Genomic DNA, 19959 nt, shown 5'->3' with positions numbered 1-19959 from the left:
GGCAGATACCTGAACCCCAGGAATCAGAATCGGTATCGAACGGGGAAAAGTGGCATCAGAAAATGCTTGATTTAAACTCTTGACAGAAATGTGCTCTTTAAGCTTTTTATGTTTATAAATCTCAGTTATGTCTTGGTTTCACCCCCCCCCCCCCCCCCCGTAGCGTGTGTAGCTGCCGTTGGAAAGTGCAGCTTCACTTTGCGGAACTTTCCTGCTCACCTACAGGCTCATCTTTCTGGGATTTGGCACCACAGAGGAACTTTCCCTGATGTAATATATTATTTCTCGTTCTGTATTTTCTGTCTCTCTGATGCCTTTCAGGCTCATAATTATCAGACTGAGGTGTGTCATGTGCTTTTCCATTTCCATCTGCAACAAAACTCCAGCGTGCCTCCATCATTAAACCCGCACCAGCTTGGCCGCTCTAATCGATGCTGATTTCATGTTTGATAAACAGTCTAGAAAAGAACATATTTTTAATTAGCATTGATGGAAACAGATAAAAATCTAAGTTATTCTTTGCTTTGAAAGTCCAAGTTGAGACGTTTTAGCTTCCTTCCCCCGGAAGCAGAAGCCTCTGATTTCTCTAAGCAGTGTGTGGGTGTGAGCTTGTGTGTCACCGGGTCACCATTCGGAAGGAAATGCACTAGATTGCTGTGTGACACGAAGGTGGAAGAGGGTTTTGTTCTTCAAAGAAAAAGCAGATAAAGCTGAAGTTACTCAAAGCGAAAAGGGACTTAAAAAGAAACAGGAAGTCTCTGAGTTTTTGGGATTTTTTACTCCATACTGAGCGATTAACTGCATAAAATGAAGGCTAAAAGACCTCCAGGCATCCACAACACGGTTTTACTGATGAGCAACTTAAGAAGAAATCATACAGATTTTTTTTTTTTTTTTTTAAATTGCACCTGCATAAAAGATGTGCACCTCAAATGAATTTCCTACCATGTGCTCCATTCATCCTGTCATATCCGCATCATCTCATTAATCCCATTACTCCCAACTCTCCACCTTCCAGCTACTTAGGAAGCGACATGGCCACAGAAAGCGTGATAACTTCAAGACTACAATCCAGAGACAAAAGCGAGGAAAAAGATCAAAGGACACCAGGATCCAACTTTACACTTACTTCAGGTCAGGTTACCTCAGTCAGAAAATCCCACGGAGATGCGCATGAGACAGACAGAGAGCAGGAAGAGGAAAAGGAGTCTGTGCTGAGGACTGGAAGCAGAGGAAATGGGAGTGAAGTGAGGGATTTCCTCACACACAAACGTAGGAACGACACATGAATAAGAGGCAGCTGCAGACAGAATACCTGATTCCTCATAAAGAAGACGGAAAAACAGGGAAATAAACTTTAAACTTCAACTTCGACTGCTTCCTTTGCCTGTTGAATAAAAAAACTCCTCAACATAAAATCCCTCCCATTTAAGCCCAGGAGCACCTGATTTTAAAGATGAAGCCGTCTGTGTGACAATAAGTGTACCTGACATACTGAGCATGTCCTCGCTGCTTCTCCTCTCCCCGAAACGATGAAAAAGCTTCAAAACGTGGTGGAAAATACTTCACGCCCGATATGAGCTGAGCCTCCAACAAACAAACTCCCTCGGTCTTCCTTCACTTCCCTCCCTCCCTCTATCTTCCAGGCCAGAGATAGGACAGAGAAACTTGTGTCTGAGCTGAACAGGAAGCGAGCAGACAAACAGAGGCCTCTGGCCACTAATTAGCAGGTCGTATGCAGCTCCCGTCCCACTGCAGAGGCCAGATTAAACGTCTCGGAGTGTGACGGCGCCTGCACATGTGACTGAAGGACCGTATGAAACGCTTTCTGGTTATATCTGGGTAACAAAATGCAGCCTGGCTGCGGCAGATAAACAGCACTTTTCTGTGTGTGTGATCCTGCGACATCTATCTTTTCCTTTATTCAGTTTGCTCCTCTTGTATGCAAGTTGGCCGTAGATCTGTGTGCAGAGGCCTGATAACCCGGACAGGAAATGTACTGCTGCTCTGGTCGCGTCCGAAGATCTTCTAACTTACCATCCTAAATCCTGTGACTATTTCAGTCTCTGCAAAGCTGCTAAAGTCGGTTCATAGGCCATCAGATATGAATAGAGGCTATAATTCGCTGGCATTTCCTCATGGAGGCTATTTGATTAGAGAAAAGAAGGAGGGGTGGACACCGTGGAGCACAATAGACCCTCTGAGGGGCTCAGCGAGTGGGGAGAGCTGCAGTTGATGAGGACAGCACTGAGGGGAAATATCCCCCCTCAACCAAAACAAGACGAACATTAAGAAGATTGCAAATAAAAAGAAACTAATGTGACAATAAGAATTGTTCATGAAGACCCACTTCTTTCTAGCAGCAAGAACGGCTGTAGGTTGCCAGACTATCTATGGTAGTACTCTCCTCCTACGTACATTTTCAGGCTATTATAAGTGTTTTTCTTTAAGTTTCCCTTCAGATTTTAGCATGAAAGTGAGTAATTGATCCCAAAACCCTGAAGTTGTTCCTTAACTCTACAACGTTTCATGTTTCATACAAACAGTTTGCATCACTTTACGGTAAAAACGTTGCTTTAAATCCTGTTGAACACAATCTTGTGCCCCTTATTAGATACCAGGAAGCAGAATATTACACTTTAATAATTCTCACATATCTCTTGGTAATTAATTGATTTAAAAAAAAAAAAAATCACTTTTTTTTTGTTATGTTTTGTTTAAAGGTGGAGTATGTAAGATTTTCAATATTTTCAAAATAAATTAACTAAAAAATAACTACAATCATAATTAGATAGTTTTTTTTAAACATGTAGGTTCCAGTCTGTCCATATTTGATGTGTTATTAAATTACAAGTTTAATTAATGACAAAGACCCTTCCTAAATGTTTGCCTACCAGTAAAAAAAAAAAAAAAAGTGCTTTTTGTCATTTGTCATTAATTTAATAACACATCAAATATGGACAGACTGGAACCTACATGTTCAAAAAACTATCTAATTATGATTGTAGTTATTTTTTAGTTAATTTATTTTGAAAATATTGAAAAGCTTACATACTCCACCTTTAAGGACCAGATAAAGACCTCATATTAAAAAGAACTGTTACTTTTTTCAACCATTTTTCATGGGGCGAGCCTTGAAGGGTAAAAGAAAAAGAAAAAGGGGGATAAACTCTGCAGAGGGAAAGCTGAGGAGAGCAGAGATTAAAAAAAAAAAAAAAAAAAAAAAAAAAGGAAGAAAATCGGTGCAGGTTGGTCGATACCAGCAGGGATTGCTTTGCACAACTGGATCTTCCTCATTGGCTGGTTAATCCTGCAGAAATCATTTAACTGAGCTCCCCATGGGACATGCACAAGTCACTGCTCAGAAAATAATACCCTTTAAATTCTCCCTTATAGCTGTTGTATTGAGCAAAGCTCAACGTGTGGCTTTTCCTGGCCCACACGCTTAATCCCACAGATACGGCGCTGGAGCCGGTGACGTTGTTCCAATGCCGAGGCAAAGTCAGTAGAAAAGGTGTTTTTATGTAGTAGAAACAAGACAGTAACAATTTAGATTTGTACAATTTAATTTATAATAATTATCACAAATACATCAAAACTGCACGTCAGTTTGATCTTCATTCATCTTTTCATCCGTTTCTCTATTTGTTTTCAATAAAACAGGAAAAAAAGATCAAATAACATCCAGTGCGACAATTATTTAGCCTAACAACTTGCATCTTTTGTCCTTGTGAGGCTTTATTTGTGAGGAGTCTGCTCCAACATCTCAGTCATGATGATGGATATCTTCAGAGAGCACTTCCTGTTTCTACTGGTTTCCCATCAACCACACACACCCAGAAGAGTGTGACAGCTGCTCTAACCGTCTTTTTCAGGGTATACTGATATATAATACAAATTTTAGGTGGATGTTCCTGAAAAGCTTTGTTTTAAAGGGATATTGCGGTAAAAATGCTTTGTGAACTTCATGTTTCAGAGACCATGACGCTGCAAACCACACCTCCGTTCATCAGAAACAACTAAGTTCTGAGTTGTTCAGAGAAAATCACCTCAACAGGAGGACAGAAATTTTATCGAGCGATTAAAAAAAAAGGTGCATGAAACAGCATGAAAATGTTGCTCCTCAAACTGCGGATCACAAGGTGATTTGCTTCCACATAAAGAAATTCCCTGAAGCATTATGGAAACGCCACAAGGAGTAAAATATTCAGGTTGTAGGACCTGCAGCTTGGAAACACGTTTAATAATTCCTGCAAGTGCCGCGACTCTCACAAAGTCTCCATTTACAGCTCAGAAATCCCTCTTAAGGCGTTTATGAAACCACCTACAGCTCAGCTCCGTCCATCAAAACAACATATTTACCTCCCACTGCCTGCCTGCCTGCCTGCCTGCAACAAAACTCAGAAAGTTATAGATGCATTTTCATTCAATTTTAAGGAAATCTGACAAATCAAATAAGGAAGAAGTGACTGGATTTTGGGGCTGATCTGGATCACTGCCAGGATATGAGGCATCTTTAAAAAATTCTTTGCTGTGGGAAGATAACGTCGCCATCAGAGCTTCTCATGCAAAAATAATTCCCACAAATAAAACAAAAATATATATAAATGTACTGGCAGTGGTCTTCGCTCTGGATGCTTGCAGCTACTTTTGTCATTAGAATAAAGAATAATGAATAATTGTTCACCAAGTCATTTAAAATGTGTAAATCTAAGAAGAAACAAAGTGGCCTGGTCTCCGTCTTTACAGCTCTTTAACCTCAATTCTGTGGCTTGATTATGTTTTCTATTAGCTAAAATGTTAATTTATTTATGAGTAGACATTAACTTTACATCTATTTTGCTTGTGATTTTTGTTTTGTTTTGCTTTTTTGTGTTTTTTCTGTGTAAAACTGTCATCTCTGCAGAACCAGACTAAGATGCAGGAGCCGTGATATTTTTGCATGTTCCTTCGCGTTATAATCTGAATGCAACCTTTATCAGACTCGAGTGTGAAGAGTTCACGGCGCTGACGGGACGCGGCACACTGTGGGAGTTCTGATACCCGTCAGACTTCAGTGACATAAAAGTCAGATAAAATGCAACATGGCCGACCAGACTGTGTTGGATTTAGCACCACATATCATCTTTGTGCTGTTTAGACTATCATGAGATAAAACAAAAGATTTCTTTTAAAAAAGTGGCTTAAATCCAACTTTTTAGGCTATATGGGACCCATCACTAATCGTTTTGGTTATTTATTCTTTTTTTATATGATGTTTTCAAAGCATAAGTCATTTTATCCAACTTTTAAGTCACTGAAGCCACAATTCTACGCCAAAGAGGAGTAACGCAGCATTATCAGGTGTAAAGATTCGTTATTTTCATTGTTATTGCACGCATCCATCATGCAGGACGTTGGAAAGTCTGACGTTCACTGAAACCGCCACGGAAAATCAACTTTACCAGGAAAATTAGAAGAACGGCTGAGTTGTTGTGTGTTTGACTGTTCCAGTCGAACAGAAGGGAGAAAGTCATGACGGTTCCCATGACCGGATCACTACCGTGGAAATAGGTGTGTGTTTGTAGATATGTGAAGTCTTGGAGGTCATTCATTGTCTGAAACACCAAAGAAAGAATTTAAAATCCACGTGAAGACGGCCAAGGCTAATCTGCAACAAGCTGAACTGGTTCAGCAAAATTTCAATTAAAGATGTGACATAATGAGCTTTTCTGACTGGTCATACTGGAGTCTGATAGCGGTCGCATTTCATTTAGCGAAGCCAACTTTATTTAAAAAGCGCTCTAAGACAATCATTATCAAGATATATCAAAACCAAAGGATAATGTTAAAATGATAAAATATTAATAATAAAATTAACTTTAAAGCTGGGTCAAAGGTCAACGAGAAGAACTTCTAATGCGAACAAAAGCAAGAAGAATCATTGGTCAGAAAAAAAATTACGAGCTAAAAATCAGCGTTAAAGACACATTAAGCAACTTTCTGACTCTGCCTTCTGGCCTCGATCAATGACAAGGTGACATGGATCGTGCTTTCTAGAGCAGCGTCCCGAGGCTGAGAAACCGACACTATACAACTGTTACATCCGGGACGTGACGTGACGTTTTGCTTCACGGTGTAAGAAGGAACTGGCTGATGCAATTTGCTGATTCAGCAAAGAAACACAAGAAGATTAAAAGAGAGAAAGAGGCAAAACAAGAGTCATCTTGTAAGATCATCTTCTGCTGGCTGGAGAGAGCCAACAGGTCAGGACGCAGCTGATACGGGGCGTGCGACGGGGAAAATGGCAAAAGCTGTTGTGCGTGTTTAAAACCTGCAGTGTGAACGTAGATGTGCGGTTAGAATAAATGCAAAAAAGGTATGAGATGCTACCTCATTAATAAGCAGGTCAGATGAAAAACCTGCCTCTGATCTGACATGAGATGCGTGTCAGACACACTCCTGCTAAATTACTGCTTCAGGCTTCCTGTCTTCCTCTTACACTTACTATGTCAAGCCAGTTTGCCATCTCTGCAGGTGACGAAGCAGATCTAAGTTTTCTGCGTGTTTGGAAAGTCTGGCTCAAGAGCATCAGAAGATTTGTGTGATAGACCCGAAGGCCAAACTTCCTTCCACTGGCGGCCTGTCTAGGAGGTTTCTCTCCCACTTCCTGTTTATGTCAAAAACAGCACAATATCTGGAGTCTGAATTCCAGCGGGAAGCCAGACCAAACACACACATGCAACACACACACAAGCAGATACATGTAGTGAAAGTGAGAATACACATATATAATCTATTTCAGGATGAAGGTTATGGCAGCAGTTACAGGTGTGTGTGTGTGTGTGTGTGTGTGTGTGTGTGTGTGTGTGTGTGTGTGTGTGTGTGAGTGTGTTGAAGGTTAGTTTGACAGTCAATAGCTGCAGAGTCTGCAGGGCATAAAGACATTAACAAGCAGCTGTAAGAGCTGCATTATGTCCTGCTGTGGTGACAGAAAAGGGCAAAGAACAAGGAGAAGAAACAAAAAGAGCATTATTTAATCAGACTCATTTGTTTCTTTTAAAATGTATTTTTATGAGCTAATCAAATAAATATTAAACAGCCCAAAAATACATTTCAATTAAACAGAGGAAAGACAACAAATCAAAAACAGCTTTGGCTCGACTGGAAAATCCAGGTCCATCAGTTGTTCCCTCTAAATTTGTTTACTTAATAATTTAGCTTGAAATGACTGAAAGAAATGAGTCAATAACTGATTTCCAAGAGCTCCACTTGGCTTTTAATGTATTTGATTAATCCTAAAATATGTCCAAATCACTGCTTAATTATATTCAGTTGTTAAAAAGTCACATCTGAAAAGCTCAAACTAGCCAATGTCTGGTATTTGTTTTTGTACATAAAACATAAGGATCAAAATTATCCAAATATTCATGTTTGATTGTTATTTTTAATTAGACATTATCTTTGGACAGGTCATCAGGTCCATCTAGTTATGGCCAGGTTGGACTCCTTTTTCCAATTTCTCTTGAAACTGCCTTTGTTTTTTGGTGTCATAAGCTGTGTTTACATCAAACTGCACAAAAACTAAATATCGCAATAAGAAAATGTCTCAAATATCACTAAAAAGTTTTTACATTCTTATGAGGTAATTCTTCAGATGTTTCAATGTGGAAATATATTGCAATAGTTTAAAGGAAACACTTTTTTCGCATTTACATGTCCTAAGAGTTGACACGAGGGTTCGTTAAATCTTGTCAACTGGACAAGATTTTATGAAACTGAGGCTTGTGCACTAAACAATGTTCGATGGAAACACCTGCAAATTGTTGTCAAAACTTAGAAATGTTGCTTTTATTTTGCAAAACAACAAAATGGAAACACTGCTACGGATTAACAAGGTGTTAGAAACATTCCTCAGAGATATTGACGCGATATCGTCACACAGTCTGTGGTTTAGGCACAACCTTGCTAAGCTCATTCACCCAAAGCACTCTTTACAATGAAAAGACTTCTACCACGACTTCAGGCCTTTAGATGTAAACATGCCCAGTCTAGACCAAAAAAAAAAACCCAAAAAACCAGTGACTTCAAACAACAACTACTCACAAGAGGTCAAATTCTAAAACAATCAATAAAAAGATTAGAAAACAAAAGCTAATGGTCACACCTGCCCTTTGTGATTAAAAGTATCATTGTCACTGACAACATTATTACATTATTTATTACATTAATAGACGTTTTCCTCAAGCTGCTCACTACACACGTGGACAAAATTGTTGCTGCGCTTTGGTCAATGAAAGAAAAACACACAATGGTCACAGAAATAACTTAAATCTCACAAAAGTATTAGTAAATAAAAAGTCTATGAAATTTAACCAATGAAAGTCAGATACTGCTTTTCAACCATGCTTCAACAGAACTATATTAAAAATTAAAATCATGAAACAGGCCTGGACAAAAATTATGGTACTCATGGAAAAGACAGAAAATAATGTTAATGGACATGTTAATCCAAGCGGTCTCAACTTGTCTTCATGCCGCTTATCTGGGGTCAGGTCGTGGGGGCAGCAGCCTAAGCAGGGAAGCCCAGACTTCCCTCTCCCCAGCCACATTTGCCAGCTCTGCAGGGGGATACCGAGGCATTCCCAGGCCAGCCGAGAGATATAATCCCTCCAGCGTGTCCTGGGTCTTCCCCAGGGTCTCCTCCCAGAGGGACTTACTTGGAACACCTCACCAGGGAGGTCCAGGAGGCATCCTGACCAGATGCCCGAGCCACCTCAACTGGTTCCTCTCGATGAGGAGGAGCAGTGGCTCTACTCTGAGCCCCTCCCGGGGTCCAAGCTGTGTCCACTAATTAGCACAGATGCCTACAATCTTGTAATCAGTCAATGGGTCTATATATAGATTAAATCAAATCAAACTTTATTTGTATTGCACTTTTCATACAAAAGCATATCAAACAACATATAAATAAAAAACTGTTTCACACTTAAAAAAAACACACACAAGCACACAACTCAACCCTTCCTCTGAACATTTGTGCCAAAATAACAACTAATAACTACAGTATTCTGTTTCTATATCTGGCTTCTATATCTGGTTTCTAGATCTGGCTCTATATCTGGTTGGACATTGCTTTGAGGAAACTAGATTTGGGAAATCCGTCCATGTCAGGAGCCGCCCCAGGAACGACCAACAGAGACACAGTTACAGGGAACACCCAGGCCTGGGCAGGCCGGGGTCCACACCACAGCCATATGGCTGCAGTGTAGAACCCCTACCATCACTCCCACCATATAGAGCTAGAGGTAGTCAGTAGCTACGTTTCCAAAACAATTATGCAGAAGAAAAGTGATATTTCTAAGTTTCAACAAACAACAATTGCAATTTAGAGGTGTTTCGTCTTGTTCCACACCACGCCAACTTCAGAATCTCTTGTTCCTCCACAATCCAAAATGGTGCTCTTACATTAAAAACCAGTAACGTGAAACAAAACTACACCTGCATGGTTGCTTGCTCATTTCACCAGGGAGGAACAAAACCTCCCAGCTTGTCTTTGTGGGCGATAATGACAATCAGAGACTTCTTTTGGAGCTGTCACAATAATGCTGTAATATTTCAGGAAGGAAAAGTTGCTGGGAGGTAGCAGTTGCATGATTTTCCAATTACTGAAGATAAAAAAAAAACAAAAAGAAAATGTTCCACCTCCTCTTCTAGTCACACTGGGAGGAATTTTGAACTGTGTAGTTAATGAAGAGTGCAGCCAAGGCAGCAGCGATTTTAGGTCTGATCAAGGTGTCAGAGAGAGCCAGAGGCTTAAGAGATAAGTGGGAAAACATCAGCAGCATTAAAAACAGCTTTGTTCTCTGGCAGTTCCTCAACCCAGCAGAGAAGGTGAAATATGTGGGTGGGTTCTGCAGCAGAGACGAGCCGTCTTTCTTTCCTTTCCAGTATGTAGAGAAAATGACAAGAGTCGGGTGGATGTGGACTGCTTAGCTAAACAAAGGGTTTCACACAGGTATACATGTTGGTCTATACCCAAACAGGCCTCCATACAGACAACTGAGCTTGACTTTACTTCTCAAAAACAAAAAAATGTGTTATTCTAAACAAGACTAGTTTGAAAAGCTGAAATCCAAATCAAGAGCTCCACCTTGTTTCAGTCTGTGCTTCATTTAAAGCTCTCCACATGATATCTGTCCTCTCAGAAACACCTGCCTTTGATGACCCTCAACATCTTCAAGGGCTCATTGGTCTCTGATCTTAAGATATACCAGTGCAACCAGTCTCCACCACCCACCCAGTCTCTTAGCCGAGGCTGTGACCTATAAAGATGAGCTACAACTGAGTAGGAGAAAGGGAATTCTTACTCGGGAGTATGAGTGTGTGAGAATGAAGAAAGGAATGGAGGAAGGAAGCTTCAAGAACCAAAACACTGACGTACGTGACTCTCTGACGCACCTGTGTTGATGGCATCTCACATTTGTCAGTGATGGACATCCAGCGACTAACATCTCATGAATTTCTGTGTTGCCTGGCAACCCTACCAACCTCTCTGTCTTTTCATTCTGTTCCTGAATTATTTTTCTCCTTTCTCTCTGTCTCTATTTTGCTTTTAAAGGTGATCTTAAAACAAACAAAAAGAAGACGGAACCTGCACACGCCATTTGTCGTAAGCTTTCACATGGCGATGTTGGGAGGAAACCCGTGGATGGCGACAAAATTTCAGGTAAGCTTGCTAAAGCAGCCGCACATTCCTTCTTGTGCACACAAACACAAATACTCTGCAGAAACACGTTAACAAACATGTGACAGTCGGTAACGGCATGACGGATTTCTTAGCTTGGAACAGTTTTTATTTTTTCCAGATAATCCAACAACAAGGACAAACGTGTGCAGTTTGCACAGTGTTTGTGTTTAATCTCAGAATCCAGCATTTCAATGCACCTGATACAAATCTTTAAGCAGCTTTAAACCTTTATGTAATGGCTAACAAAGCAGTCCAACCAAAACTTAGCGGCCATCTCAGCACTTTTCCTCAGCTCTGCAGACCTATGAGGCCCATAGAGCTTATTACACCCCCAATGTTTTGTATTTTGCCACCTGTTTCCAGCAGTAACAATACACTCTATGCTCTGGGCAAAAAATCTGAATGGTAACAAATGGTTGGGAAAGAGTACTGAATAGCTGAGGTGTTGGAAAAAAGCAAATTTTGGATTGTGTAGTGTGACAGGGGAACACCAAATGTCATAAAAAAAAAAAAACATCATTTACTCAAGCTAAAGTGCAAAATCATAATGAAAATTAATCATATGGTGATGTTGAGTCGTCATGGTGATGCCATCATTAAACATGCATTAATTATGACCCGTAAATGTGAATTAAATTCAGATTAAACAAAATCTCTGCTTTTATAGGTAAGTTTTTTTAAATAGGCATTAAATCGTAAGAAATGATACAGCGTGTTCGACTCTCAACTGAATGATTTTCTGTCATATTGTAAATGTTAGTAATGTTTTACAGCTACCACTAGATGGAGTCGGTTTACCAAGCTGTTGGCTAAGTGTCCAGAAAAAAACAACTGAGGAAAGCTTCACTTTTTGGACAACTACGTTGCAAAACGAGTGTTGCTGAGAGATTCTGTTTTAATGGCTTTCAAACACGCAGAGACCAAACGGGAAAAAAAAGTTTTGTGTGGAAATCTTAAAGAAAAACGGAGGTCCAGTTCAACCTGACAGGCAGAGCTAGGATATCATATGTAGTTTCGGCAAACATCACTGACCCAACTTGAAGAGCTGAAGCTGTTGTTTATTTAGGAAAGATAGATGTGAGTCCCACTAATTGTGTTTCATTACCCCTACAATCGCCCTGCGATGGACTGGCGAGCTGTCCAGGGTGTACCCTGCCTGTCGCCCAAAGCCAGCTGGGATAGGCTCCAGCTTCCCCGCGACCCTGAACTGGATTAAGCGGTTCAGAAAATGAATGAATGAATTAATGAATTACCCCTACAATTAAATCACAATAAATAACTGTTAATGGAAACACCTAGACTTTTGAAAAACCTTTCAAATGTCGTTAACAAGTGTTTATGTGGAGCTTTTCTCATGATGTGCTTTTTCAGACGTCTCGATAAAGAAGCGTATTGAAAAAGTGTAATGAAAAGACTTGTTTCACATCTACATGTCACCACACGCGACCTAGAGGGGTCGCATAACTAGTTCATTTCAAGTAAAGAAGGCTTCTGAATGACTTCTTCCATCTTCTGATTAGGTCTGATAGCTGCTCCAAATGTAAATGTTTTGTATATCAGTTCTCAGGGACAACATTTTACGACATATATGACCTGCTAATTGCATCTGTACTTTGTCAAAAGGATAGAAATATCACTTTTATTTAGTGAAAAACTAATAGTAACGTAGCAACAGTCAGGAATGCAGGACTAGAGTTCTTTAAGGACTTAGAGGACTTATATTCTTTAACTGATAAGGTAAATCTTAGTCTGAGATAATCGGATGGAAATGCGTCCACTTGTTCTTTAAAGACATTTTCTCCAAAATTGCCTCAAAACTTTCTTATTCAATCCAATCATTTGGCAGCCGAAAAAAGTGTGCTCCTCGAGGCAAAGGTCATCATCTGATTGTCTGTTTAATTTCCTATTGCGATATTGTTTGATCAATAAACTTCCAGAGCATGGTTTATTGGCGTTTCTCTTCTAGCTGGACCTTTGTCCTTTGTCTCTCCAGTGTCTGCTTGCCATTTAAACTTACTGTCAGCTGATTGTTTCTATTAGTGGAGCTTTTGTCTGAGTAACTTTAGGGATGAAAGTCTCTCATTTCATTATGTCAAATCTTGTGTTTCTCGCTTATTTAGTTTTCAGAACTTTGAAACAAAAGTCTTAATAAAAACAAGCTTTTTCAGAAATAAATTCTTCTGTAATCTAATAAGTGTACACCCGTGGCCTCAGGGTCGCAGCTAGACTGAAACTGTGGAAGTTTTTAAGTCCTGACAGGAGGACAGAAACACGGCAGCAAATCTGTTGAAAATGAAAAGGGACACTTTTGGACATTCAGAAAGTTTCACGCAGGACAGAATCCTCAGACGTTCAGACATTCAGTTCAAAGGTGACAAACATTTCAGATCCATCCTTAAAAATGTTACAATGGGTCAAGTGACTCGACAGTGAGCATGCTGAGTGATAGCTGGCCAGGTAGGAAACACGGAGTTAAGACAATCGATAGAGGTCAACGCTCTGCAGCAGATGAAAGATAAACAAGACAGACTGGGGTTGACGGATGTCACATGGATTATTTAGAGAAAAGGTGACCGCAGATCAGCGTTTTGTCAGGTTCTGCTCTTCAAAGGGATGAAAAACTGTTTTTTGTTTCAGCTTTCACCTGTTGGTCCAATTCAATAGTTTTCAAAGTCAGTCCTCAAATCTGCGCTGTCCTCCAGGCTTTCAATGTGTCCCTGCTCCAACACACCTGACTCACACTAAAGGGATCCAACGGCTTCTTTTATCCTGCATTCATTTGAGTCAGGTTGGAGCAGGGTGTTTCCATTACACTTAGAATTGTGCAAAAAAACTAGATATCACACTAAACAGCTCTAATGGAAACACCTACAAGTCTCACATTTCCCAAAAAAAAAGTTTTTACACTCTCATGAGCTGGTTTTTCAGATGTTTCAATGTAGAAGTATATCGCAAGAATGTAACGGAAACACTTTTTTTTATCTACTTGTCCCTGGACGTAACGTAAAGGGTCATGTGACTGGTCCACATAATGTGGAACAAACAACAAACAGAGTATTTCAGAGTTTTACAATGAATTAGAAAAGGAAATGAGAAAAGCATTGAAAAGACACGGAAAATTCTCCGCAGCAAGTAGAAAATCCTAAAATAACGCCACGTGGTTACGTTGCATAAGCCTCAATTCCCTTAAGATCTCTTCTGGCTGATGAGATTTTACAGGAATAGAGGTTTATGTGCTAAAAACCGGTTAATGGAAACACCAGCAAAACGCAAAAATGTATACATATCGCTTTTATTTTGGTAAAACTGTAGTAGAAACACAGCTAATGAAAACTTGCATGTGTGGCCTTAAAGGACTGGAAGTGGGAAGCCCTGGTCTAACTGGTCCTTCTTGTGTTGTAAATAAATCCCTATATGACTGGAATTGGCTCCACATTGCCACGCCTTCCTCATCTGCTCCCTGATTCGCTGCCCTCTGGACCAATCACTGTTGATAAAAGCGCGGCATCCCCTCAGGTTCTCTTAGACATCTCGCCTGCTTACTCTGCGCGTAGTTTGCATGCTGTCTGACTGTTCAGACCATGCTGAGGTCTACTGTTGCGTCTTTCAGCCCGTCTTTGGCTGTTCTTGTAAAAATTCAGAATTATTTTGTGAACAGTGTAGTTTGTAAATTGGACCGGGTGTGGGTTTGCAATCACGACACAGCAGTTTGTTGTTTGTTAGATTAGATCTCTGCGAATTAGCATGGTGCAAAATTCCTGTGAACCCAAACATTTAAACCAATTTGCAGGGTTTATATTTGTTACTTCTGAAGATCAGCAGACACATGGATCCAGGTGCGACCCTCTTCAGGCAGCGAGCCAGTCAGGCAGGCTGCCAGCGTACAAGACAGAGGCTCTGTTGTGCTGCTAATGTCAGGTGTCCTGCTGTGTGAGCCAGCATGCATCCCACCGCTAAACACTCATCTACACACACTTAACCACACTGATGTCCATGGCAGGCGGGGTTAGAATGAGCAGGAAGGACAGAAAGTAGCAGAAATTTGCACGGAGAAATTTGGATTAATCTGATTGGTCTGGAAGTTTGGGAGGTAAAACACTCAAAGTCACTCTCAATATCTACTATGTATTCATTTGCTGATGAAATATTTACTCCCCCCCCCGGAGGGATGATCAGTCTTTCATGGATTGTTATTATTTTACATAACTGAATGTCATTTAAGTTCATGATCTCGGTTCTGCTCATACCGGAGGGAAGTGTCAAAGAAACAGCAGAGAATAAAAGAACATTTTTATAAAGGAAGAAAGACAGAAACGGAGAACAGCCAGTCTCACCAGTGACGGCTTATTCACTGCGTTCCCAAGGTAACCAGTGAAAGTTTCCTCTCAGAACTATGGCAACATCACCAGCTTGTAATTTCCTGTGTCTTAATGCTGCTTTTCTTTGTGTCATGCAGAAAATACAAACTAAGCCTAATCTTCAATTTATTTAGACGAGCTCCACAACGTCTGTGTGCATGTGTGTGTGTGTGTGTGTGTGTGTGTGTGTGTGTGTGTGTGTTTACCTGCGACAGACTGGAGAAGCCCAGGTTGCGGCAGCCGTTGCAAGGACTGAAGGCCTCCCAGAATCCAGTAGGGCCACAAGTCTTTTCTGCCTCTTCGTCCTCCATGGCAGGAGCGAGAGGCGGGGTCGGTCGCTGTTGGCATAAATATCAGAACGTCGTCAACGTGCAGCCACCTCGCCATGTTACACACACCGTGGAGGTTAGTAAGCAATGCAGCGGTGAATGAAATGTTTCCACCTGAGCACATGACTGTTTCATTAAACCTCTAAAACCTGTGGAGTTTGACAGCAGATGGTGCCGAAACGAGCATTTTGGAGAGTCTGTCTGAACTAAAACCTCTGATTTTGCTTCACCACAGCTCGTCTTTACAGAGATGGAGGTTTGGAGCTTCAGCTGCTTGATTCTGAAAAACTTATTCATATTTATCCTGAAAGGGTTTGTTTGTTTTAAACTTGAAAACTTTTTTTTTATTTCAGCTCTGTGCCATCTTCCTCAGTAACGTGAACATTTACACCCATCTACCTTCACCATATGGCTGCGCTTTCATTACACCTAGAATAGCATAAAACATAAATATCGTGATAAAAATATGCTAATATAAACACTTACATTTTGGGGGGGAAAAAACTCTTTTAATGCTCTCATGAGGCAGTTTTTCAGACATTTCCATATAGAAGTAAATTGCAAAGGTATTTAAGTGTCCCCAGGCATGATGTGAGAGGTCAGTGGGTGAAGTGTGGAACAAACAGCAGCAAATTTCAGAGTTTTACAATGAACTAAAAGAGTCAATGAGGGCAAAGGGGCTTCGAAAAGCCATGACAAATTCTCCATAGCAAGTAGAAAACCTCAAAATAACGCTGCATAAGCTGCAGTTTAAAGTCTCATCAGGCGCGTGACATCTTACGAGAACTGAGGCTTCTTTGCTGAACACCACTCAATGGTGCAAAATGGAAAGTGCCATTTTTGTTTGTCAAAGTTTACAAATATTGCTTTTATTTTGTAAAAAAGTGTAATAGAAAAACAGCAGTAATACTGGCTGCAGAGATGTTCTCGTTTCTATTTGCACTTTTCCACTAAAGGCCTTAAAAATCAGCACAGGGCTTGAAAGCATCAATAACCATGATTTATACCTACAAACCTGGAAGTACACCAGGCCTGCTCAGATAGCTGCGCTGCAGACCTGGGTGGGTCATGTAGTGACTCATAAGATCCAGTCCGACAATGTCTCCACATGTCGCAGATGTGGGATCTTTTTTTTTTTTTTTTTTTTTTTTTTTTTTACAAGCTGTCACAGATTTCCTGCCATTTCTGAAAGCGTCATATTCAGTTTCCTCTGACCACACCTGATCATGAAGCAATCTCATGACAAAGACTCGTAGACAAGGCCTGACAGAGCCGGAGAGATGTGGAGGAATCAGTTCCCACTGTTTGGTCTTAATGACTGAAACAACAGACGAGCTGCTGGACGTAACCTTCAAAAAAAGTGTAAAACCTCTCAGAGATTTATCACTCAGCTCTCCCATTTCCCCGCCTGAACACACTATCGTTGTGTTCATTGTTTTGGCTAAGCAGCCTGTAGCTTTGGCTCTCATTGCAGCTTGTGTAGAAACACAGCTGATGAGAATCTACAGGCTAAAACAATCAGATGTTCCTGCTAAACAAGTGCATGCTTGCACACTGAGGTAAACATGGCTACAGAGCCACATTTCTCCAGAACTGACACACATAAAGTTTTAGGTTATTTTATCAGTGTTGTGTCTACAGTAGCTTATGCTGCACAGTATGGTACGGATGCAAGAGACTTTCTAACACTTAATAAGTAATAACATATAACATTATTTTTGTATAAAAATATGACAATAATGTGTGGCAGATAAATGATGACACTTGTTCCCATCCAAATTAGCTTCCCAAACTTCAGCTTTTCTTTCCTTGACTTAAATTCGCTGCGTTTTTCAACCTCCCCTCTGAACACACACTAAAGCTAATTATGTGGAAAATTCCTGAAAATCCGCACACGAATAGAAACAAGCTGAAAATGCTTCACATCGCTGCTTTCAGAGCTGCGATGCAGCGCAAGCAGAACAAATCCCGCTCCCGCATGCAGTCTCACAGGGACAGATGTGTCGACGGCGACTGTGGCGTGAAGCTTAAGTGGGCGGAAACAGCCCACCTGATATCTCTAAAACGTGTGACGCAGCTCAGGACACAGATGGGTTCAAATAAGTGATGCAGGAGTGGAAAAAGTGATGCCAATAACGTGTTAGAAGCACAAGCTAGAGAGAGATGTCAGAAAAGTGCACAAAGTAAAAGCAAAGATGAGAAGAAGATGTTTGTGAGGACGGGAACGACAGATGGGAAGAGCAGAGGACGGAGGAGAGTGGAGGCAGAAAATAAGGCTGAAAGCAAAAGGTCACAAATGTCTCCAGACTGCAGAGAACCCTTCTCAACACTCCAGTATTGATCGATGTAAAATGGACTGCAGTACATGCTGCAATGTAACCACGGACGGCGGATATATCCTTTAGTTACAGTAAAAATCTGATATCAACCTGGTTTAATAGAAAGGAATCATCAATTACTCAGAAAAACATATTAATATTGCATAAGCTGTCATTGGAAAAGCCTCATAAAGGGACGTGTGACTATTTTAAAGACCAATCTGATCTAAAATGTGACATTTAACTTTTCTGAAAAGGCTATATCTTTAGTTGATGCACAGTATCTGACAAGAAAATTAAACTGCATTAAAAATATATATGTGTGTGTGTAAACACCAAGCGGCAACCTCCGGTGGTTAAAAGTAAAGCCGATGCGGAAGTTCAACAAACTGCAGTTCCCCCTTCATCCACTAGGGGCTCCAAAACAGAGCAAATCCCCATAGACTCCCATGTTAAAAAGACCAACTTCACAGCAGAAATAAACATGTTTACAGCCTGATTCAAAAATCCATTTTAGGTTTAATAGGTCAGGTTTACCTTCATGACAACTGTGGGGGGAGTGAATTTTTTCCCAACTCCCCAGTTTAAAAGTAATTTAATCTCAAAATTCGGTATATTTAGGGGCGTGTCCTTTTGACTGACAGGTACCTGATCTCCCGCTTCAAGTCAGAGGAATGTAGAACAACCGTGGTTTTAAGACGGTCAGCAACGTGACTTAGCTTTAGCCCGCTTACCTCCGTTAGCTGGTTAGCTTCTGTTAGCTCCAAGATAGCTCGGTTAGCTTTTAGCTACAGGCAGCTCGGAGTTTGCTTGATGTCAATCATCCACCATGACGCTCACAGCCCCCCTCTCAGCTCCACCTCTTTGCCCATATTTGTATTTTCCGGGCGAGACGACACGCATGCCCCTGCCAAGATGGCGACAGTAGGAACCGCCCACCCAGCTTCAATTCAGCTCTTCAGAAACCTACAGGTGACGTCACAGAGGCCCCGCCCATCTATTTATATACAGTCTATGATAAACTATTATTTACATATACAGAAGCAGCGTTGCAAAAAAAGGAAGAAAATGTATAGAAGCATTTATTAAGCATCAGACTAACTGCTTGCAGGTGTTTGTGCAGATAAACGTGAACCATGACGTCCCTGTAGATTCTGAGATGTTTTCTTGCATTTGTGGTCAGATAAAAGCTGTGGATCACACACTGGCCGGTGCGCTGCTGTTGCAGGCTTGCACGTGAAGAGAAATATCTTGTTTCTTCAGTCGATAGACTGGTGTGGGTGCCAGTAAGCTTTAACTGATCTGTACCAGTATCAGAGGTTGGATCCCAGTGAAAAGGAAACAATAATGCTACATTTAGCATCAAGGCATCTCAAGACAGTTTGAAAGACATAATTTCATTAAATTCAATTAACTGTGGTACAATTATAATCAATTTAAAACAAATCCATTATTCAAAAGTTCATTTTAATATGGATCTCATACTGGAATTCATCAAAAGATATTGCCTAGCAAGAGGATCCAGCGGATTAACTTGCAATAAATCTTATCTTGGAGTCAATCCTCGAACCCAAGCATGCACCATGCAGTGGGCCTCTGTGGAGAGAGAAAAAACTGCTTTGACAGGAGAAAACGGAGGTTTTCTGCTCATCAGTAACACCAGAACCACCTGAGACCCAGGAGAAATGTGCAACAGCACCTTTCAAGTGTGTGTTTTTGGCAAGGACTTCCTCATCTTCCTACTGTGGCTCCAGAACGGTGGCAAGAAAGAAGTAGAGTGATGAAATTTTAATCACTCCTTTTTTCTTTTTTTTTTAGGAAACTCATCATTTATTAGTGCATTTTTTTTAAATTTAGTAAATTTCCACCTGCTGTTTTTTTCTCCTGGTTTTACTGCAAGCTCAGCAAGAAAGTGCAGAGACTCCAGTGAGCACTGGCATGGTGGAGCGACCCTCTTCAATTAACTAAAATTGCCTTATCAGTCGTGAAGTTAGACCTCAGTAGAAATCCAACAGATGCAGGATGAAAATAATCTACACCACCATTTACTTCTGAGAGCTGTTCTTCATAATGCACTTAAAGAACGCTGCCCTGCCAGGGGTCTTGACTGAGCTGCTCTCAGAATGTGACATGGAATGTTTTCTGTAATTATATGTTTAGTTCTCACAGAGCCTTAGTTTCTGAGTATCGTTAAGTTTGCTTTGCATGAGATAACCTGCTGTAGT

At 40.7% G+C, this 19959-nt stretch overlaps 1 protein-coding gene across 4 annotated transcripts in view; it reads right to left on the bottom strand.

Moving 5' to 3' along the window:
- anks1b (ankyrin repeat and sterile alpha motif domain containing 1B) overlaps positions 1-19959 on the bottom strand; it is a gene marked incomplete at its 5' end in the record, with an annotated part of 320790 nt that overhangs the window by 142613 nt on the left and 158218 nt on the right. For all 4 annotated transcript variants that reach the window (XM_079263373.1, XM_079263375.1, XM_079263374.1 and 1 more), the window contains one exon: positions 15294-15425. In XM_079263373.1, coding sequence (XP_079119499.1) covers positions 15294-15425 — 132 coding nt within the window. The remainder of the gene's footprint in view (positions 1-15293; positions 15426-19959) is intronic.

This window comes from Telmatherina bonti (assembly GCF_933228915.1).
Source record: "Telmatherina bonti genome assembly, chromosome: 23".
Lineage (NCBI taxonomy): Eukaryota > Metazoa > Chordata > Actinopteri > Atheriniformes > Telmatherinidae > Telmatherina > Telmatherina bonti.
The sequence above is the reverse complement of the archived record's forward strand: the minus strand, read 5'-3'. Positions and strand labels throughout refer to the sequence as shown.